The sequence below is a fragment of the Mobula hypostoma genome, chromosome 14, assembly GCF_963921235.1.
Source record: "Mobula hypostoma chromosome 14, sMobHyp1.1, whole genome shotgun sequence".
NCBI lineage: Eukaryota > Metazoa > Chordata > Chondrichthyes > Myliobatiformes > Myliobatidae > Mobula > Mobula hypostoma.
In genome coordinates, this window is record NC_086110.1 from 74,737,540 (window position 1) to 74,761,871 (window position 24,332).

General features: G+C 43.4%; 1 protein-coding gene across 1 annotated transcript in view; it reads right to left on the reverse strand.

The window, feature by feature from the left end:
* The window catches only part of terb1 (telomere repeat binding bouquet formation protein 1), a 326,279-nt gene that overhangs the window by 130,313 nt on the left and 171,634 nt on the right, over positions 1-24,332 (reverse strand). The window contains 3 exon segments of the mRNA XM_063067329.1: positions 1,396-1,561; positions 20,805-20,936; positions 22,428-22,556. Of these exon segments, the coding sequence (XP_062923399.1) occupies positions 1,396-1,561; positions 20,805-20,936; positions 22,428-22,556 (427 nt within the window).

A 24,332-nucleotide genomic window follows, 5' to 3' on the forward strand; every position in this document is an offset into this window, starting at 1 on the left:
CCCTCCAAGGACTTGTGCTTGCCTCAATGACCCCCTCCCTAAACAGCCGCTGCACCTCTGACTTAATGAAGGCTCTGTCCCCTGGGCTGTACCTCCTGCTTTTAGTTGCCACAGGTTTACAGTCAGGGGTCAGGTTGGCAAACAGCGGTGGGGGAGGGATCTTGAGGGTGGAGAGGCCGCAAGTGGTGTTGGTAGTGCAGCTGTTGGCATGGTGTTGGGTGGGATGTGCGGGTCGGTGTGTGTGTGTGGTCAGTAGCGGGTATGTGATGTATCCCTACAAAACTGAGGATTTATGACAGTGATTGGTGGGAGAGGCCCATCATACTCCATTGTCACGCTTTTCAGTTGGCTCTGGAAGTCGAGCCCCAATAACACGGGGGCACACAGTTGAGGTATGACCAGTAATGTAAAGTCTTGATATTCTGTGCCCTGCACCACTAGCGTCGCTACACAACCCCCACGGATGTCTGTTGTATGCGACCCGGAAGCCATGGCGACCCTCTGACTTACCAGCCATATCGCGAGTCCGTAATGCTGCACCGTGTCCGGATGGATAAAACTCTCTGTGCTGCCCGTGTCAAACAGGCAGCTTGTCCTGTGCTCCTCCACCAGGATGTCCATTATTGCCCTTGTGAGCTGGTGATGAGCGCTTTGGTCGAGGGTCACAGAGGCCAGGGTTGAGTTGCTGTCTTGGTCCGGCGCGGTGGGGTGCCCCGTGAGCACCCGTTGGTCGTAGGCGATGGGAGGTGGCACCGACCAAGATGGCCGTCCCCACGTCTCGCACGTGGTGGTGGCGTGCAGGGAAGATGGTGGCAGGCAAGATGGCAACCCCCATGTCTCACATGTGGTGGTGGCGTGCAGGGAAGATGGCGGCAGGCAAGATGGCGACCCTCTGTCTCGCATGCAGCGCTGCTCGATCCCGTTTATGGTTTGGACTTACAGACCTTGGCGAAGTGGCCCTTCTTTCTGCAACTGGAGCAGGTAGCTTCTCGGGCCGGGCAGCGTTTCCAGGGGTGCTTCTCGAGTCCACAGAAGTAGCACTTCGCGGATTTGCAACTGGCAGCAGCCGAGGTCGATTCGCTGGCGGGTTGCGGGGTCTGCAGTGTCCACAAGGCCATCGGGGGATCGCATGCCTGGAGAGCCTCAGAGTTCTGCAGAGCGGCCTCCAGCATGTTGGCCAGCTCAATCGCCGAACGTAAGGTAAGATCAGCTTGTTCCAGCAGCCACTGGCGCACATACGTTGACCTGGTCCCCGTGACGAAGGCATCTCTCACTAGGAGCTCCGCATGCTGTTCTGCCGTCAGTTCTTGGCAGCCGCAGGTCCGCACGAGTGTCTGTAGTGCCCCGACAAACTCAGCACTCGACTCCCTGGGCCGCTGGTGCCGTGTTGCTAACCGATGCTGCGTGTAGACGGTGTTTACCGTCCGCAGGTATTGTCTTTTGAGGGCGCCCATCGCGCTGTCGTAGCTCAGCTGATCTCTGATCATCAAGTAGACCCGTGGACTGACCCTGGAGAGGAGAACGCTGCGCTTCGCTGTGGACTCGATCACTTCAATCTCCTCTAGGTATGAGGAGGCCAGCCAGAGTTCGAAAGCCTTTCCAGCTTCAGGTGTTTGCGGGTCGAGTTCTAACTTGTCGGGTCTCAGGACGTGTTCCATGCTTTAAAATTACTGCTAATAAAATTGATGCACCATCAATAACTCCAAAAGACTGGAAGTAGAGTAAATACTGAAAGGCTTTTATTAGCAGTAAAATTTGACCTCCATCATGCTGAGTATCTGCCCTGGACTGAGGAGGAGGAGCAATGACACAATCGCCTTTATTCAGGGGTCTGTGGGAGGAGCCACAGGAGCAGTCAGCAGAGGGGCGTATCCAGACAGGTAACCCAGTTACAACATATAAATATGGTTTACCACATGCCCGACATTTACGTGCTGGGCGGCACCTAATTAATTAGCTTGTTTATTTCGACTTTTTTCTTAAAGATGTGCTGGGTGCGTTCCGACTACCGCTGTACCGCTGCATTCTTCGCGGCCCGGTGGTTAGGGACCACTGCGTATCTAATTTAATTTGTCACTTTGATGCAGCACAAGCTATGCTGAAAACGCAATTCATGGCGGGGGTGCTACACACATGCGCACTGGGCAGAAAGAACGGAACTAAAACTCCGCAACCCAGAAACAATCTCTCTTTACAAACAGCTTTGTAGCAAAAGTATTGCTACATTACCATTATCCTAATTAGTATTACTTATTTTTATAATGCTCACATTACAACAGTATTTGTGTATTTATTTTTGATTTTTTTCGGGATCTACTGGGAAAGTCTCAAAGATCGACCAGTCGATCGCGATCGATGGGTTGGTGACCCCTAATCTATAGGAAGAAGTACAGTCGACTTTTCGGGCCGAGACCCTTCATCAGGACTAACAGAAAGAAGAGATAGTAAGAGATCTGAAAGTGGGAGGGGGAGGGGGAGATCTGAAATGCTAGGAGAACCATGGATAGCAGGATCTCCCAGTGGCCAAACATTTTAATTCCACATCACATTCCCATTCTGATACGTCTATCCACGGCCTCCTCTACTGTAAAGATGAAGCCACACTCAGGTTGGAGGAACAACACCTCATATTCCGTCTGGGTAGCCTCCAACCTGATGGCATGAACATCGACTTCTCTAACTTCCGTTAATGCCCCTCCTCCCCTTCTTACCTCATCCCTTATTTATTTATTTATTCCCCCCCCCCTTTTTTCCCTCCCTCTGTCCCTCTCACAATAACTCCTTGCCTGCTCTCCATCTTCCTCTGGTGCTCCCCTCCCCGTTTCTTTCTCCCCAGGCCTCCTGTCCCATGATTCTCTCCCTTCCCTAGCCTTGTATCTCTTTTACCAATCAACTTTCCAGCTCTTAGCTTCATCCCTCCCCCTCCTGTCTTCTCCTATCATTTCGGATCTCCCCCTCCCCCTCCCACTTTCAAATCTCTTACTATCTCTTCTTTCAGTTAGTCCTGACGAAGGGTCTCGGCCCAAAACATCAACTGTACCTCTTCCAATTGATGCTGCCTGGCCTGCTGCGTTCCACCAGCATTTTGTGTGTGTTGCTCATACATACAATGTTTCCATCCATGCTGAAGAAATTGTTTGAGTGACAACCCTAATGAGGCAGTACACAAAAACATGAAAGTTAGGAAAATAAGTTTAACAATGACCTTGACCTTAATGTACAAAGCAGTCCAGATGTACAAGCTACTTGACATAATAGCATGTCAAAGTTATTGGTGAGGACTAAGAATTTGGGTATTTCCCTTTAAAAAAAAAATCATGGTTTCGGGGGAAACTATTAACAGCTGGTTGAAAACAATCTCTTTTTTTAGAAGAGTACTGTTGAGAATTTCACCGCAGTCAAGTTTTGCATGTTGCATTACTAATGACATAATTTAGGACAGTTTTATATGAAACTGCTACCCACAAACTGGTCTGCTCTTAGTCAACTTGATTTTCACTATTTTGATTTGTGGAAAGGTGCTTAAGATTATAGGTTGCTTAAAAAAGTGTACTCATTTTAAAAACTACAACTTTATACATACTAAACTTTTGCATTTCACTGGTTAAGTCTCAGCTGGAGTAATAAAATCAGAGTTGTACAGCACAGAAGCGGGCTCTTCAGCCCACATGTCCTTGTCAACCATTTTGCCCATCTGTATTAATCCCATTTAGCCACATTGTTCTATACCCTGCCTATTAAGTGTCTGTCTAAATGCCTTGTAAACTTTATAATTGTAACTAACTCCACACCTCCTCTGCAAATTACATTTCCTACCTCTCACCTTCCAGCCCTGCTTTTGATAGCTCTACCAGGAAAAAGATTTTGACTATCTCCTAGCAATGCTGAGGTAGCCTTCTTTAGTAAAGAGTTGGCTTTTGCCAAATTAAGGATGCAGTACCCACAGGCCTCACATGAGTCCATTCAGCCTGTACTTAGATGGTTTCAGTAGCCAATCTCACTAGTACCTATGAGTCAAATGTCAAGTGATTAGATGTTGAGCAGCATAGAAACATAGAAAACCTACAGCACAATACAGGCCCTTCAGCCCACAAAGCTGTGCCGAACATGTCCTTACCTCAGAACTACCTAGGCTTACCCAAAGCCCTCTATTTTTCTAAGCTCCATGTACCTATCCAGGAGCCTCTTAAAAGACCCTATCATTTCCGCCTCCACCGCTGCCACTGGCAGCGCATTCCATAAGAGCATAAGAAGCAGAAGGAGGCCATTCGGCCCATCGAGTCTGTTCCGCCATTTTATCATGAGCTGATCCACTTTATCCTATTTAGTCCCACTGCCCCGCCTTCTCACCATAATCTTTGATGCCCTGGCTACTCAGATACCTACCAATCTCTGCCTTAAATACACCCAATGACTTGGCCTCCACTGCTGCCCGTGGCAACAAATTCCATAGATTCACCACCCTCTGACTAAAAAAATTTTTTCGCATTTCTGTTCTGAAAGGGCGCCCTTCAATCCTGAAGTCATGCCCTCTCGTACTAGACTCCCCCATCATGGGAAACAACTTTGCCACATCCACTCTGTCCATGCCTTTTAACATTCGAAATGTTTCTATGAGGTCTCCCCTCATTCTTCTAAACTCCAAGGAATACAGTCCAAGAGCGGACAAACGTTCCTCATATGTTAACCCTCTCATTCCCGGAATCATTCTAGTGAATCTTCTCTGTACCCTCTCCAACGTCAGCACATCCTTTCTTAAATAAGGAGACCAAAACTGCCCACAGTACTCCAAGTGAGGTCTCACCAGTGCCTTATAGAGCCTCAACATCACATCCCTGCTCCTATACTCTATTCCTCTAGAAATGAATGCCAACATTGCATTCACCTTCTTCACTACCGACTCAACCTGGAGGTTAACTTTAAGGGAATCCTGTACGAGGACTCCCAAGTCCCGTTGCATCTCAGAACTTTGAATTCTTTCCCCATTAAAGTAATAGTCTGCCCGTTTATTTTTTCTGCCAAAGTGCATAACCATACACTTTCCAACATTGTACTTCATTTGCCACTTCTCTGCCCATTCTTCCAATCTATCCAAGTCTCTCTGCAGACTCTCCGTTTCCTCAGCACTACCAGCCCCTCCACCTATCTTCGTATCGTCAGCAAACTTAGCCACAAAGCCACTTATTCCATAATCCAAATAGTTGATGTACAATGTAAAAAGAAGCGGCCCCAACACTGATCCCTGTGGAACACCACTGGTAACCGGCAGCCAACCAGAATAGGATCCCTTTATTCCCACTCTCTGTTTCCTGCCAATCAGCCAACGTTCTATCCATGTATGTAACTTTCCTGTAATTCCATGGGCTCTTATCTTGTTAAGCTGCCTCATGTGTGGCACCTTGTCAAAGGCCTTCTGAAAATCCAAATATACAACATCCACTGCATCTCCCTTGTCTAGCCTACTGGTAATTTCCTCAAAAAATTGTAATAGGTTTGTCAGGCAGGATTTTCCATGCTGAGTTCTGCCTATCTTGTCATATGCCTCCAGGTACTCTGTAACCTCATCCTTGACAATTGACTCCAACAACTTCCCAACCACCGACGTCAAGCTAACAGGTCTATAATTTCCTTTTTGCTTCCTTGCCCCCTTCTTAAATAGCGGAGTGACATTTGCAATCTTCCAGTCTTCCGGAACCATGCCAGAATCTATCAACTTTTGAAAGATCATCGCTAATGCCTCCGCAATCTCCACAGCTACTTCCTTCAGAACTCGAGGGTGCATTCCATCTGGTCCAGGAGATTTATCGACCTTTAGCCTATTCAGCTTCCTGAGTACTTTCTCTGTCGTAATTGTGACTGCGCACACTTCTCTTCCCTGCCACCCTTGAGTGTCCGGTATCCTGCTGTCTTCCTCAGTGAAGACTGATGCAAAATACTTGTTCAGTTCCTCTGCCATTTCCTCATCTCCCATTACAATTTCTCCAGTATCATTTTCTATCGGTCGTATATCTACTCTCACCTGTCTTTTACTCTTTATATACTTGAAAAAGCTTTTAGTATCCTCTTTGATATTATTTGCTAGTTTCCTTTCATAGTTAATCTTTTCTCTCTTAATGACCTTCCTGGTTTCCTTTTGTAAGGTTTTAAAGACTTCCCAATCCTCTGTCTTCCCACTAATTTTTGCTTCCTTGTATGCCCTCTCCTTAGCTTTAACTTTGGCTTTGACTTCTCTTGTCAACCACGGTTGCATCCTTTTTCCACTCGAAAATTTCTTCTTTTTTGGAATATACCTGTCTTGCACATTCCTCATTTCTCACATAAACTCCAGCCACTGCTGCTCTGCCGTCTTTCCCGCCAGTGTCTCTTTCCAGTCAACTTTGGCCAGTTCCTCTCTCATGCCACTGTAGTTTCCTTTACTCCACTGAACCGACACATCAGATTTCGGCTTCTCTTTTTCTAATTTCACAGTGAACTCAATCATGTTATGATCACTGCCTCCTAAGGGTTCCTTCACCTCAATCTCTCCAATCACCTCCGGTTCATTACACAATACCCAATCCAGTACAGCCGATCCCCTAGTGGGCTCAACAACAAGGTGTTCTAAAAAGCCATCTCGCAGACATTCTACAAATTCTCTCACTTGAGATCCAGTGCCGACCTGATTTTTCCAATCTACTCGCATGTTAAAATCCCCCACAATTATCATAACACTGCCCTTCTGACAAGCCTTTTCTATTTCCAGTTGTAATTTGTAGTCCACATCCCTGCAGCTGTTTGGAGGTCTATAAATAACTGCCATCAGGGTCCTTTTACCCCTGCTATTCCTTAGCTCAACCCATAAAGATTCTGCACCTTCCGATCCTATATCACCTCTTTCTAATGATTTAATATCATTTCTTACCAATAAAGCCACGCCTCCCCCTCTGCCTACCTTCCTATCCTTTCGATACACCGTGCACATTCCATGCACATCACTCTTTGCATAAAAAAACTTACCCCTGCCATCTCCTCTATACCTACTTCCAAGCACCTTAAGACTATGCTCTCTCGTGCTAGCCATTTCAACCCTGGGAAAAACCCTGCAGAATGCAGAAATCTTGTGCAAAATGTTCCTGATAGGGTTTGAGAGAAGGCAGTGGTCTGTCATGGGCTTTGGAAGTCGTAATGTCAATGACATTTAGAGACATTAAAAACAATTGAAAATAAAGTTAATTCAAAATTAGAAATTATGACAAATATTTAAAGCATTTGAAAAACTAAATTCAAAAATATACATTTGCATATTGTAAAAGTAAGTAATCTTTAAATCATCTCAGCACAGACCTAGAATCTGTAAAGGTATCAGTAGTATCCTTGATCCTATGCTAGGTTTGACCAGAAGACTGGACCCCACTATTAGGAGTCCAGCAATCCAACGCACCATCCCCCCAAACCCTACCCCAGATTAGAGCATCAGCCTGAACTGAAATCTGCTTCAAGTCTCTGGAATAGACACTAAAATCAATAGCGTTCTGACTCGGGACAAATGAGCTACAATTGGCAATTAACACCCAAGAATGAATATGAGCAGAAACTTTCAGAGAATGTTAAGATCTGGAGATATTTAGAATGCAGATGAAAATAAATTTCTTCACTCAAAGTGTTGCAAATATTTGCTCCTGATGATGCTTAATCAATTAATATATTCAGTGTTACAATCTTGAACATGCCTCTGGACATTAAAGAGTTTAAGAAAAAAGTAAGGTAAATTAGCCAATTTTTAGAGAATAAGGGAGCAAGTTCAAGGCATTATGTAGCCTCCTGCAGCTCCAAATTCCTGTGTACCAGAACTCAAGAAATAAGTGTTTCTGCTTGTCACAGTGGCATACAAATTTAGCAGCCATGTTTTCTATACAGAAACATACTTAGAAATTGTAAAATCTGAAGTCTTAGCACTAATCCCCATAACACACTGCCCACTACTAATTTATGCTTACTCAGTGATTTCTGTTCAAGTCAGTACATTACTCCTGCTAGATGATGTTTTCTCTTTTTACAACTTTGAAACAGTACTTCATCACATCTTCTGGAAATCTAAATATTAGTACATATACCAGTTCCCCTCTGGCTATAATACATGTTACACTCCCAAAGACCATTGTGCAGACAATATTCATAAAATTCACTCACTACCCCACACCCCTGCTGGAGTCACACATTAAACTGAGAAACTGGGGACAGCCAGGGGAAATGGGTGGGCATTCTTTCAGCTAGAAGCCTCCGATCATTAAGGAGTTCAGAGCTGGAACACTGAATGTTAATTGGCGTAGGCTGGGAGGTGTATGGGGAGACATACCCACTGATGAAAAGGTTGAAAGATTCTGGCCCCAAAACATGTAGTAAGGAGCATTTGTTAGGTGGCCAATATTTTGGCCAGAAAAAAGATTTAACAGAACTACCAGCTGAACACCAGACAATCTGGTCAAAGTATGATGGAATAATTAAATGTGTGCAGGAACAAAAGGTTCCTGAAAAAAAAAAACTAGCAGGACACGTAGATAGGAGTAAAATTAGGCCATTCAGCCCACTGGGTCTGCTTCGCCATTCCATCATGGCTGATCCTGGATCCCACTCAACCCCATACACCTGCCTTCTCAGCATATCCTTTGATGCCCTGACCAATGGAAACTATCAACTTTCGCTTTAAATATACCCATGGACTTGGCCTCCACTGCAGTCTGCGGCAGAGCATTCCACAGATTCAATACTCTCTAGCTAAAAAAAAACTTCCTTACCTCTGTTCTGAAAGGTCGCCCCTCAGTTTTGAGGCTGTGTCCTCTCGTTCTGGAAACCCCCACCAGAGGAAACATCCTCTCCACATCCACCTTATCTAGTCCTTTCAATATTTGGTAGGTTCAGTAAGATCCCCCACCCGCATTCTTCTAAATTCCAGTGAGACCAGGCCCAAAGCTGCTAGATGCTCCTCAAATGTTAACCCGTTCATTCCCGGAATCATCCCTGTGAATCTCCTCAGGACTCTCTCCAAAGACAACACACCCTTTCTGAGATATGGGGCCCAAAACTGTTGACAATACTCCAACTGCAGCCTGACTAGTGTGTTATAAAGGCTCAGCATTATCTCCTTGCTTTTATTTTCTATTCCCCTTGAAATAAATGCCAACATTGAATATGGCTTCTTTACCACAGACTTAACCTGTAAATTAACCTTCTGGGAGTCTCCTAAGGCCCTCTGCACCTCTGATGTTTGAGTTTTCTCCCCATTTAGGTAATAGTCAGCACTATTGTTCCCTTTACCAAAATGCATTATCATACATTTCCCAACACTGTATTCCATGAGAAGCATAAAGAGTACTTGTCTCTATAGGTTGATGCACTGATCATGTTAGACTGTACCAAACACTAATTAGGGCACAGCAAAAATACTCCAGCTCTTGTCACCACTCTCTGGAGGGTACAAGAGCAGGAGAAAAGGTGCAAAGACTTACTTTCAGTTATGATAAGAGGCTAGCCAGGCTGGTGTTGCTTTCCGCAGAACAAAGGAGAATGTGGGATGATTTAAGTGAAGCATATAAAATTATAAGACAGCTTAGCTTTGAGTGACTAGGGATTTTGTCTTTGGACCTAAAGAGGTGGATCCAGGTATACAAAATGATAAGAGGCATACACCGAGTGGATAATCAGTGACTTCTTCCCAGGATGAAAATGGCTAATATGAGGGGGCATAAATTTAAGATGAATGGAGGAAAATATATGAGAGATATCAACAGTATTTTTTACACAGAGTGTTAGGCTTGTACAATGCGCTGGCAGAGCTAATGGTAGAGGCAGATACATTAGGGACATTTAAGGAAGTCAAAGATAGCACATTAACAGAAAAAATGGATGGCTATGAGGGAGGGAAGGGTTAGATTGATCATGGAGTAGGTTAATAGGCCATCACAACATCGTGGGCCAAAAGGGCTACAGGGAAACAATTGAGAGCATCCTGACTGGCTGCATCACTGCCTGGTATGGGAACTGTACTTTCCTCAATCGCAGGACTCTGCAGAGAGTGGTGCAGACAGTTCAGCGCATCTGTAGATGTGAATTTCGCACTATTCAGGACATTTACATGTGCATAAAAAGGGCCCAAGTCAACCCAACCATAAACTGTTCCAGCTGCTACCATCTGGGAAACTGTACCACGGAATAAAAGTGAGGACCAGACCATCAGACTGATTAATTCACGCCGACACAATTGTATTTCTATGCTATATTGACTGTCCTGTTGTACATACTATTTATTACAAATGACTATAAATTGCACATTCACATTTAGACGGAGACATAACGTAAAGATTTTTACTCCTCATGTAAGTGAGGGATGTAAGTAATAAAGTCAATTCAATTCACTGTGCTGTGCTCTATGTTCTTGAGAGGATATACAGAGAGAACGTCACTTTCTCAGTGAGTAACTTGGGAAACAGAGGTTTAAGTTAATTGAAGGAAGGATTAGAAAGGGCCGTGGAAAATTTATTTTATTCAATAAGAGTATATTCACTATAAGAGTAGTAGAGGTAATAACTATTATGTTTAAAATGTATCTGAATGAGCAATTGAAGAGTGTAACCACAGAGCTGGGAAGTGGATCAATTTAGTTTATTTTTCATTTGGATGCAGCTAAATTACTTCCTGTGCCTTAAAATTCCATGATTCTATTCCCATTCCCCTTGTACATTATTAATGTCACTTTCCGGAACACGAAACGGTAAAAATTCTGCCCACAAAAATAAGTGGGTTTCTGACCTTCCAGGTACCATTCATTCACATATCCAGCTTAGCCAAATGAAATTATACCAGTGTCTATCCAATATCTTAACCAGAGTCTTAAGTTAACTCTTTGATTTTAAATAACCATCAAAATAAAATTAATAAGCTCACATCTTCCTTATTTATTCCTAAGAATTGTTGACTGAAATCATTTGGCATTTAAACAAGCTGCATTGCAAATTAATTTGCTTTAATATCCCAATGGCATAATTTCATTTTTACAGCATAAATTTCAACATTTCACTCTTGAGAATAACATGAAATATATCAAATTTAGATTTTGCTAATTACCTGAACAAATTTAGAAGAATATCAATACACCCTGTTGATCTTGCCAACGCTTGTCCAATCTCTAAAAAAAAGTGCCAAAAAGCATTAAGTGTTTGGATTTCAATTCATTTCAACCAGGAGACAATGCCAATAGATTAATCAATTAATAGATTAATGAGCTTCTGATTAATGAAAGTTGTGCTGAATTAAGGATAGATCTGGTATAGAGTAGAGGAAAGAATAACAGACATTAGTGGATGTAAACAACATTGAAATTGGAAATATATTGTCCTGACAATGAAGAAATTGTGTTTGAAGCTCAGCTCAATGTTATAGGTCATAAGTCATGGGACAAACTGTATAATTATGTTAATGCATGGAATAAAACTGGATATCACAATGATCCAAATAATTGGCACTGTGAGTCAGACAGTAGGGATGCTGCTCCACAGAACCAATGATCGGATTTCAATCTCCACTGCTGTCTGTGAGGAATTTGCACGTTTTCCTTTAGAGCACTTTAGGTCATAGAGTCATAGAGCACTACAACACAGAAATAGGCCCTTCAGTCCATCAAGCCCACACCAAACTATTATCTGTCTAGTCCCATCAACCTGCACCCCGACCAGTCTTCTCCCATCCATATACCTATCCAAATTTATTTCAAACCAATCCTGTAACCACCACTTCCACTGGCAGCTCATTCCATACTCTCACTACCCTCTGAGTGAAGAAGTTTCCCCTCATGTTCCCCTTAAATATTTCAACTTTCACTTTGAAACCATGGCATCTAGTTGTAGTCTCATACAACCTCATTGGGAAAAAGCCTGTTTACATTTACCCTATCCATACAACTTATAATTTTATATCATCATGTGCATATTGTATAACATTGGCGATCATGATCTTTGACCACAATTGTTTGAGGCAAATCTTTCTACGTAAGTGGTTTGCCATTGCCTTCTTCTGGTTAGTGTCTTTATAAGACGAGTGACCCCAGCCATTATCAATATTCTTCATTTCAGAAGAAATGTTTAAAGTGAACAGTTTTTAAAATGCATTTGTTGTGAGAGTTTGTGCTTAAAATGCAGTGATTTTTGTCATGGATAGTCAGCAAGAAATAAGCAGTAAGACGATTCAGGACTGTTTTGCTCACTGCGGTTTCAAGTATTCAGACTTGGAGATGCCAGAAACAGCCAAAAGTGAAAACGAAATGATTTCCCTGCTTCAACAATTTAGAAAATATTAAGAATTTGAAGTTTTTGACAATCACCTTGAATGTTACAATGAAAATAAAGAATTGGACAGTCGTCTAAAGCATTGTATGAAAATAGTCCATTCTCTGCACAAGGTGTCTGCACTGATCTTGTACATTTATAGTCAATCAAAAGATAGTCAATCGAAAGAACAGGGAAGATTAATATCTCCTTCGTTAACTATTAGGAACTAATATAGTTTTATAGCACTGTAGAGGTATTGGTAGCATTCTAATTTGTTCTTTATTCCATTTAAATACAAAAATTGTTATTCAGTGAAATGCAGTTTGTCTTTATACATTTTAACTAACTCCATGAAACTTTGGCTAATTGGGGCAGCCGCTTAATTGAGCCAAAATGTACTACTTCTGATGTGTCCCAATTAACTGCAGCCCACTGTATTACAGCAGAAATCTGCTGTCAGGGTCACTACAATAAGTAACATTGTTTCATGTCATTTAAAACAACTAGGGATCTTAAGATTCCAAAGTTTCCAGACTCCAAACCACTTAGGGAGTGAGTAGAGCAGCTGGAAGCTCAGGGAATGTCTCCATTGCTCAAGAAATGTGGCTTATAGGGAAGACTGTAAGTAAAATGAATCCTGAGCCCCTAGGCCCTCCCCTCCTGTCTCTGGAAAATTAGAAAATAAAACCAAAACCTCGGAAAAGATTGCTGTACTGTTATAAACCGTGCTTCACAGAGATATGGCTCACCCGCAACATTCTGGGCACAGCACTCCAGCCTGAGGGCTTCACCATCCACCACACAGAACAAGTATGTTCAAGGGAGGCACAGGGGTGTTTATAGAACTCTTTGTTGGACTGAACCATACTCAGGGATTCATCTTCAGATCTGAATGAATACATCATAGCCATCACCCACATTATCAAGACCTGAGTGGATGAGTGTGTGCCTTCGAGAACATACTGAGCCTTCCCAAACCAGATGTTCTGGATGAACCAGGAGACTGGCAGTGTGCTGAGGGCCAGATCTGTGGCATTCAGGACTGATGGTCCAGAATCCTTTAAGAAGTCCAGGAACGTCCTACAGAAAGCCATCATGAGAATGCAATGCCAATTCCATGTGAAATTAGAGACACAATTAGATGCACAGCAGCTGTAGCATGGTTTTCATGCCATTACTTCCTATATGGTGCAACCTTACAGTGCAAGTGGCAGTGACGTTCACTCCTAGTTCAGCTCAACACATGTTATGCGTGCTTTGAAAGAGAGAGTAACACTGCATTTCTGTGAATCCCCAGAGACAACCTTGTGATCTCTGATCAGAGGCTGAATCTTCAAGAGAGTGAACCATGCAGGCTGCCAGTCTCCGATGGTGCACCTGGCCAGGTACTGAAAACCTGTGCCAACCAACTGGCTGGAGTGTTCAAGGTCATTTTCAACCGTTCACTACTGTGATCCGAGGTTCCCATCTGCTTCAAAAAGGCAGCAATCATACTGGTGCCCAAGAAAAGCAGTCAGCTGCCTCAATGATGATCAATTCGAGAAGTTGGTTATGGCTAGGATTATATCCTGCCCGAGAAAAGACTTGTACCCTCTACAATTCACCTATTGCAGGAACAGTCTACAGCAGACACAATCTCACTGGCTCTTCATTCTGTTTAGGAACACAAAGATAACATCAAAACATATGCAACAGACACAAAATGCTGGTGGAATGCAGCAGGCCAGGCCATCAGGTTGGAGGCTACCCAGACAGAATATAAGGTGTTGTTCCTCCAACCTGAGTGTGGCTTCATCTTGACAGTACAGAAAGCCACGGATGGACATATCAGAATGGGAATGGGACATGGAATTAAAATGTGTGGCCACTGGGAGATCCTGCTTTCACTGGTGGATAAAGCGTAGGTGTTCAGTGAAACGGTCTCCCAGCCTGTGTCGGGTCTCACCAATATATAGAAAACCACACCGGGAGCACCAGACGCAGTATATCACACCAGCTGACTCACAGGTGAAGTGTCGCTTCACCTGGAAGGACTGTCTGGAGCCCTGAATGATGGTGAGGGAGGAAGTATAAGGGCATGTGTAGCACTTGTTCTGCTTACAAGGATAAGTACCGGGAGGGAGATTGGTGGGAAGAGATGGGGGGCACGAATAGACAAGGGAGTCGCATAGGGAGCAATCCCTGTGGAAAGCAGAAAGGGGGGGGAGGGAAAGGGAAAGATGTGCTTGGTGGTGGGATCCCATTGGAGGTGGCGGAAGTTACGGAGAATTATACGTTGGACCCGGAGGCTGGTGGGGTGATAGGTGAGGACAAAGGGAACCCTATTCCTAGTGGGGTGGCAGGAGGATACTCAGGTTGGGAGGATCCTCCAACACTCAGGTTGGAGGAACAACACCTTATATTCCGTCTCGGTAGCCTCCAACCTGATGGCATGAACATTGACTTCTCTAATTTCCGTTAATGCCCCTCCTCCCCTTCTTATCCCATCCTTTATTTATTATTTTTTATTTTTTCCCCTTTCTTTCTCTCTTTTTTCTCCCTCTGTCCCTCTCACTATATCTTCCTCTGATCCTCCCCTTCCCCCTTTCTTTCTCCCTAGGCCTCCTGCCCCATGATCCTCTCCCTTCTCCAGCCTGGTATCCCATTTGCCAATCAACTTTCCAGCTCTTAGGTCCATCCCTCCCCCTCCCACTTTCAAATCTCTTACTATCTCTTCTTTCATTTAATCCTGACGAAGGGTCTCAGCCTGAAATATCGACCGTACCTCCTCCTATAGATGCTGCCTGGCCTGCTGCGTTCCATCAGCATTTTGTGTGTGTTGCTTGAATTTCCAGCATCTGCAGATTTCCTTGTGTTTGCGTATCAAAACATATATCAATGGTATTGAACATCATCATCTCTTCAGTATTAATTATCAAGCTCCAAACCAGGATCCTTGTACCTCCCTCTGCAACTAGATCCTTGATTTTTTTCATCAGGAGACCACAGTCAGTGCAGGTAAGTGATAACATCTCCTCCTTGCTGACAATCAACTCTAACATACCTCAGTGATGCGTGCTTAACCCACTTCTCTAAACTCTCTACACCCGAAACTGTGTAACTAGGTATAACTCATTTATAAATTCTCAGATGACACCACTGTTGTTGGTAAAAGCTCAGATGGCAACAAGAAGCATACAAGAGTGAAACAGATTGGCTGGTTGAGTGGTGTGACAACAACCTCACACTCAATGTCAGCAATATCAAGTAATTAATGGTGGACTTCAGAAGGGGTAAAACCTCAGATGGCAATTCAGAACTCTAGAGAACATGCACCAGTCCTCAATGAGGAGTCAGCAGTGAAAAGGATCAGCAGCCACAAATTCCTGGCTGTCAGTATCTCCAAGGATCTGTTCTGATCCCAACGCATTAATGCAATCATGAAGAAGGCATACCATCAGCTCCAGGAATTTGAAATTTGGTACATCACCAAAGACTCATGCATATTTCTACAGATATACAGTGGAAAGTATTCTGATTGACTGCATCACCGACTGGCATGTAGGTCTACTGTGAAGTGGTCCTTACCACCCTCCTTTACACCAGCGAGACCTGGACTGTCTACAGCAGACACGCCAAACAGCTCAACCATTTTCACCTGAGCTGTCTCCGCAGACTCCTCCACATCAGGTGGCAGGACAAAGTCCTCGACACGGAAGTCCTGGAACGAGCTGGGATCTGCAGCATCTACACCCTCCTGCTGAAAGCCCAAGCCAGGTGGGCTGGACATGTGGTCAGAATGCCAGACAGCTGATTGCCTCAGCAGCTGCTGTACAAAGAACTGTGTCAGGGCAAGCGCTCAGTCGGGGGGCAGAAGAAACGTTACAAAGACTGCCTGAAAGCGTCCCTCAAAGGCCTGGGTGTCGACATCAACATGTGGGAGACGCTTGCCCTCGACCGTCCAGCTTGGCGCAGCAAGATCACCACAGGAGCCTGTGCAGCTGAAGTCAGGCGCAACGAAAGCATGCTGTGCGCAAGGCCCGAGCAGCATCCACTGCCACGACAGCACCCACCTACTTGTGTCCCATATGTGGGAGAGCCTTCAGGGCCCGGATTGGCCTCATCAGTCACCTCCGGACCCACAGCCACCAATCTCCCATTTGACTTTGAAGCCATGGTTATCTTCGACTAGGAAGGACGAACAACAACAACAACAGGCTCCAGTGCAGAGGGTCGTAAAAGGCTGCAGAGGCTTGTAGATTCAGCCAGTTCCATCTTGGCACAAACCTCAATATCTTCAAGAGGCAGTGCCTCAAGGAGGCGGCATCCATCACCAAGGGCCCTCACCATCTGGGACATGCCCTCTTCTCAGTGCTACTGCCACGGAGGAGATACAGGAGCCCGAAGACTCGTGCTCAATAATTCAGGAACACTTTCTTCCCCACCGCCATCATGTTCCTGAATGGTCCCTGAACCCATGAACACTAGCTCAATTTAAATTTTTGTTTTGCATCATTTATTTTGTAATTCATAGCAATGTTATATCTTTGCAATGTACTGCTACAAAACAATTTATCTCACATTCTAGGACCTATGCCTCATCTTGTGCCTGTGCACATGCTAATACCCCCTAAAAAATCCCTGCTTTTCCAAATGCGAGTAAATTTTCTCCAATAATTTTCTCACCACTGAAGTAAGACTCATTCGCCAATAAATAATGATAGCCTTTTAAGGGAGATTTATTGCAACATCTTAAAATGCAGAATGATAAATTTCAATGAAAGGAAACCAACAATTGAGTCAATACTGAGGCACACTGAAACAAACGGAACAGCTATTTAGAGAAAAATTTGGATGAGGAGAGCTGAAGGCTCAGAAGCAGGATCTGTAGGAAGCAAAAGGCTAAACAAGGAAAGGAAGTCTAGGAAAGGTGGCAATTGGAACCAAGATGGCTGAATGAAGAGTCTATAATTGTAGAAGAAAATAAATCCTTCACATTTGACTAATGTGAACAGGATGTAGTATTTCTAAAAGGGGAAAGAGTGATGTTTTTAAAACATGGGCTGGACACAAGATGCATTTGGAGAGTACTAGACAACGGGGTGACGCGTTGGGGCACCCTTTCAGAGAAGGGTAGTGCAGTCTGATGTGACCAGAATGAATATTAAATTTTCCTGAATGCTATTGGTATCGCTTTGCTTTGGAAACTGAAGTAGAAAACCTCAGTTAATTAAAGAATGATGCCACCCTTGTGCCTCTTGTTGTCATTCTGGAGACATGCAGTCCTTTCATCCCCCATCTCTTCATCTCTTCTGCTGCTTGTTGCTTGTCTCTGATCCTGGAGACGCGCATGCCTTTCCTCCTCTGTCTCTTCTTCTCTCATCTTTTTTTGTCCTGACTGTTTGATCCTGGAGTCGTGCAGCCTTGGCCTTATCCAATTCTTGTTCTCTCCATCTCCTTGCCACTTCCCGATGACGTTTGGCGCCATCTCTTGACCATAATGTCCCCCTTCCCTTTCCACACGGCATAATTAAGCTGACCATTTTTTTCCCCACCCTAATGCTGGATAGAAGATACGAAGCAGTAACACCAAAGCAGTAACAAAGGAGTTCTTGATGATGTGGCTGGTGCTCTCCTAAATGGACGTGACATAGTCACCGCTGTCCTTTGACTGCAGCAAAGAGTTTTATGGGTGTTTTATGGATTTAATTAACTCTTATTGATGGGTGGCAGTTAGATCTGTCCCAATCCTGCACATGCTGATGGTGATTAGCAGAATGTGACCCCTTGAAATAGAGCTGCCCTGCCCTCCTGCTCCGGTAGGTGTCGTTGCTGAGGTTGCCGTGTGCATGCGTCAGGCTGTCGTGTCCTGATTTCCATGATGGCGGATGGATTCTCGGGTGAAAGCGAGCCTGTTGATTTTGGTAAATGAGCAATTTTATACGATTATATAACCCTGAACTTTGCCTGCATTCTGTAAGTTAGCGCATTTTAATTCGATTGAGCCAAAAAAGTGCCGCTGTAATGCACCGTTTGCACTAACTGGAGGTCACAAACAGACAGACACAGCATGAGAGTTTTAGTAGTATATAGATATAAAGGGTAAAAGAGAGCTGAGGGAAGCTATAGGACCAATGGAAAATGATGCTGGAGAAATTGTAGTGAGAGACGCAGAGATGGCAAAAGAACTGAATGTGTATTTTACATCAGTCTTCACAGTGGAAGACATCTGCAGTATACCAGATATTCAAGAGAGCCAGGGAAGTCAAGTATGTGCAGTGAAAATTATGACTGAGAAGGTGCTCAGGGAGCGTAATGGTCTGCGGGTGGATAAATTTCTTGGACTGGATGGAATGTACCGTTAGGTTCTGAAGGAAGTAGGTGAAGAGATTGCGGAGGCATTAACGATGATCTTTCAAGAATCAATAGATTCTGGCATTGTACCGGATGACTGGAAAATTGCAAATGTTACTCCGCTATTTAAGAAGGGTGGGAGGCAGCAGAAAGGAGACTATAGATCTGTTAGCCTGACATCAGCCGATGGGAAGTTGTTGGAATTGATAGAGAGGGATGAGATTACAGAGTACCTGGAGGCACATGACAAGATAGGCCAAAGCCAACATGGCTTCCTGAAAGGAAAATCCTGCTTGACTAACCTACTGCAATTTTTTCAGGAAATTACAAGCAGGATGGACAAAGGAAATGCAGTGAATGTGGTGTACTTGGATTTTCAGAAGGCCTTTGACAAGGTGCCGCACAGGAAGCTGTTTAGCAAGATAAGAGCCCATGGAATTACAGGGAAGTTACTAGTATGGATGGAGCATAGGTTGAATGGCAGAAAGAAGAAAGTGGGAATAAAGGGATCCTATTCTGGCTAGCTGCCGGTTACCAGTGGAGTTCCACAGGGGTCGATGTTGGGACAGCTGCTTTTTACGATGTATGTCAATGATTTGGACTATGGGATTAATGGATTTGTGGCTAAATTTGCCGACGATACAAAGATAGGTGAAGGAGCAGGTAGTGTTGAGGAAACAGAGAGCCTGCAGAGAGACTTAGATAGTTTAGGGGAATAGGCAAAGAAGTGGCAAATAAAATACAATGTTGGAAAGTATGGTCATGCACTTTGGTGGAGGAAATAAACAGGCACACTATTATTTAGATGGAGAGAGAATTCAAAATGCAGAGATGCAAAGGGACTTGGGAGTCCTTGTGCAGGATACCCTAAAGGTTAACCTCCAGGTTGAGTCGGTTGTGAAGAAGGCGAATGCAATGTTGGCATTCATTTCTAGAGGTATAGAATGTAAGAGCAGGGATGTGATGTTAAGGCTTATAAGGCTCTCATGAGACCACACTTGGAGTATTGTGTAGTTTTGGGATCCTTATTTTAGAAAGGATATAGTGATGTTGGAGAAGGTTCAGAGAAGATTCACAAGAATGACTCCAGGAATGAAAGGGTTACCGTATGAGGAATATCTAGCAGCTCTTGGGCTGTATTCACTGGAGTTCAGGAGAATGGGGGGGGGATCTCATAGAAACATTCCAAATGTTAAAAGGCCTGAACAGATTAGATATGGCAAAGGTATTTCCCATGGTAGGGGAGTCTAGGACAAGAGTGCACAATTTCAGGATTGAAGCAATAAATATTGAGAATATGAGTTGTAAGAGTCCTTGAAGGTCAGTCCGTTGGTTGTGAGAAGTTGTGGTTTACTATTTTAAAAGGAACAGGATGGGTTTAATTGATGATGACCAGGTTAAAATGGGTATTAGCCTCTCAAGAATTTAAGCTCTTTGACAATACAGCAAGTTTCCTAACAGTGTAGTATGTGCAGTGTAGTGTATTAGTGCAGTAGGCTCAAAGAAAGGTAATGAAGGTGCAGAATTGTTTTGACTTCGGGTTAAGATGAGCATATATTGCACTCATTGTTCATTTGCTGATGCTGGCTAAGCTATCTTTAACTGCAACAGAATAAGAAAAACTTTTACTCTGTGGTTGATCATGATTGGTGCTGACTTGGGCTGTAGAAAATACAGAAATATTCCCGTCTCCAACACTGACCTCATATAGTGAAAAAGAAAACCAAGTAATTAATGAGTTGTGGGCATCAAGACACTGTTAAAACTGTTGAACATTTTTGATAGTTTTTTCGTTTAGAATATAGTGACATATACAGTAGGTACTTTGCTAATAAATTTACTTCGAATTTGTGGCCTAGAATGGAGGTCTGTAGTTATAAGGAGATAGAGTTCTGTTGGATTGCTATTTATCTGGCACAATGGGTTACGTATTGCCTACATGTATTAATTTGCTGCATATTCAGGGTTAGTAAATGAATAGCAAAATAGTTTCTGCTTGTTTGGTGGTGAGTTCTGTTAACTTTTTTTTTGTTCATTGGGTTAAGGATCAGTTATCATATGTAACTTATGCTTATCACATGCATTTCCTTTACACATTTGTGTAATATGGTGTTCCGATTCATCTTTCAAGGAGAGAAGGTTAGCACAGTGATATAAACATGACATCCATACTGTTGTGTGAGACCAACACCAGGATCATGTAGACATCTGTCCTCTTCAGAGTCAGTGAAGCATCCTTCTGAGCAAGTGACATGGCGATACCAGATAGCAGTTCTACAGTGCACAGACTCTGCTGGCAGTACACTGGAAACACAAAAGAGAAATATCTTTACTTTTATTTTGAATCATTGATAGCAAATGTACAAAAATTCACTGCAACAGAATGTGAAGCAGCTGATTTCGAAAAGCTTGCAGATAGAAACCATTTGAGACACAAGAGACTGCAGATGCTGGAATCTGGAGCACTATCCGCTGAGGAAATTTGTGGGTTGGGCAGCATTGTGGGAGGAAAGAAAATGTCAACATTCCATGTTGAAACCCTGTATCAGGACTGAGAGTGTAGAGGAATGACTACGAGCATACAGAGAAGGGAGTGGCAAGAAAGAAGGTGATTGGTGGACTGGGGGATGTAAGAATGTCATGCAGATATAGAGAGGTGGGGCAAATTTGGAAGACTGTGGCAAGTGAATGATAGAAGGAACTGATAAAGGGTCTTGGCCCAAAACACTGACTTATCATTTTCCTCCACAGATGCTGCCTGACAAGTTGAGCTCCTCCAGCATTTTGTGTACATTGAATTATAAGATGGATAAGAGACAAAGGCAAAAACAAATGCAGCAATTTGGGGGGAGGGGAGTATGAAAAGAGGAGACAGCTGTTGGAGGAAACAGCACACAAAAATTTCTGGAGCACTCGGTAGATCAGGCAGCATCTATGGAAAGAAATAAATAGTTATAGATAGAAGAGATTCTGCAGATGCTGGAAACCTCAAGCATCACTATACAAAATGTGGAAGGAACTCAGCCCAAGCCATTGACTTCATTCACCTCCGTATTTCCGCCAGAATTTTGTGTGTTGAAATGAACGGATGACACTTCGGACCAAGACCATTCATCAAAACTGGAAAGAAATAGGGCAGAAGCCAGAATAAAAGAGTGGGAGCAGGGGGAGTAGCACAAGCTGACAGCTGATAGGTGAGGGGAAAGATAGGTAGGTGGGTTAGAGGAAATGGCAATGATGTAAAAAGCTGGGAGGTGACAGATGGAAGAGGCAAAGGGCTGAAGGAGGTGGAATCTAATAGGTGAGGAGAACGGGCCACAGAAAAAAGGGAAGGTGGTGGGAAACCAGGAGAAGGAAACTGTGGGTGATGTGCAGGTCCTGAGAGTGAGAAGGAATAATGGGATTTGAGGGGTAAAGAAAAACAAATCTGAGGGGGAGAGACAGAGGAATGAACCAAAAAAATTATTTAGTTATACACAGTACCCCTTTGTTCAAGTTCTCAGCTTATAATCACTGATGTAGGTACGTTTTCCAACAAGGCACTGGATGTCAAATTATGAAATCTTGGCAGTTTTTGTTTCAAACTGCATTTTTAAACAGCACGGGTGTGATAAGGTTCCCACCTTCCTGACAGCACCTGAGAAATCAAGCATCTGATGTTTTGGTCAGTAAATTATCAGGCAATGCTTTTACTAATTGAGCCAAAGGTGAGAGATATAAATAGAGAGAACGAAGAAAGTTCATGGAAAAGAGAAACTAGGGAATTCAGAAAAGGTAAATAAAAATCTTTCATACCACTGCTTTCAGCTAGAGCACCTAACGTGAATAGAGCAGCTTCACGAAGGACAGAAGCATTAGTCAGTTTAATAAGTCCTCGAATAAAGTCCACACCTCCAATCTCACGAAAGTAATCACTTGCTTCACCTAATGTTAAATAAAAAGCTTATGTGGATAAATGGACATTTAAGGGCTTAAGTATGAAATCTGCAACTAAAACTACAACACTTGGGCATCAAATAATAACAGAACATATACAGTAAATGGTAGGGATTTCAGGGGTGAAGTCCCATACCTTATCTTTATTGGCATCACATAAGTATGATAATTTTCTTTAGAATAAATATTTTTAGAATTATCAGTCGATGATTAGCCTCTGAACTAAATGAGACATCTTCAAGAGGGTCAATTTTGTCCCTTGCTATACTTTTGCTTTTAATATAGAAGTCTTTGGGATTCTCGCTCACCTTGCCCTGGACATTTTTGCATCATTGTCTTCAATGTCCCAAGGACCTGATAAGGCATTATCAATGAAAATCTGAGGTGAGAAGTTTAAAAAGGGAAAGTCCAGAGCTCAGGGCCTTGGCAGCTGAAGTTGGAAGCTCAATAAGAAACAATTAGAGGATAACGGTACTTCTTGAGAAGCATAGAACTGGCAGAGATTACAGAAAGCACTCTGCAGTTTTTAATTTTATTATCATTTCACTGTTCTTCAAACAAGACTGTAATCTTATATAAAAAAAAGTGCCTTCAGGGTTGGTAACTAAAATTGTTCACATAAATAATCTCCCTTCTAAAGATCTGGGAATAGATACATGATGAAGTCTTAGATGTGTTATATTATCTTTCATGTATGGAAATTAGGATATGCAAAAATGACCATGATTTTCAATAGTTTATTAAAGGGCTGAAAATGTACAAAAATAGAAAAAAGATGACTCAAATTTGTATGAATCCCTCAATATTTATCAATGTAGCATCTTTGTCCAGTTTGCTCCCATTCGTCTAGGGTAAACTGGCGTTGACCCCGCCAACACTGTAACGGCGTTGGTGTGGATACTGTGTGATGCACCCTGGTACCAGTTCACAACATAAAATATCAGACAATACACAGTATACAATTAAATGATTACACTTTATAATTATTTCTTGGTGATGGGTCAGTAGAAACAAATACAATAAAGGCACCAAGTCAGTAAATTTATCAGTCCCGTGCACATAATAAATCATCGAAGCTCACAAAATCAGGTATCCTTTCCACCCATCGTACTCCTCCGAACTCCGTCGACCCTCAGCTGGGATCACTCCCGGTGATCTACCAGAATGCTCGACTCACGTCCGAATTCTTCTCTTCTCCTCGATGAAAAGCCCGCGCATTCCCTCCGGTTCCCACACATACAGAGAGAATAACATGACTCCCATTGGCTAGCAAATGAATACAAGTCCCGTTATTACTAATTATAACCCAAACATGCGGCTGCAGAGAACCCCTTACCTCAGCAGCTAACATTGCAGAGAAGCCCTTTTGTCAGCCTTAACAATTAACATTACAGATTAATATTACTGAGAACCCCACATTCTCCCCCCACCAAATTTAGTCATGCCCTCATGACGTTCAAATAATTTGGAATTCCTTCCTGCGAAACAAAAAGCCCAATCCAAGTGCAGAAAGCAGCGATATAGCTCCCCAAAACAGTGGAGACCACAACTGTACCCCAGGTGCTGTATAGGTTAACCTATCTGGGGGGTTCCTACTTCTCCGAGACCTGCGTATGCCCTCTTATAACTCTTCCACCTCAGACACTACAGGGGAGCCTTGGGAGCGACATGGTGAACCTTCACGCAAGCGGTCACTCAAACCCCCCTGCACCTCGCAACCATCTGTCTCTGGTTCAGGCCCCACATCCTCTCCTTCAGCACCCT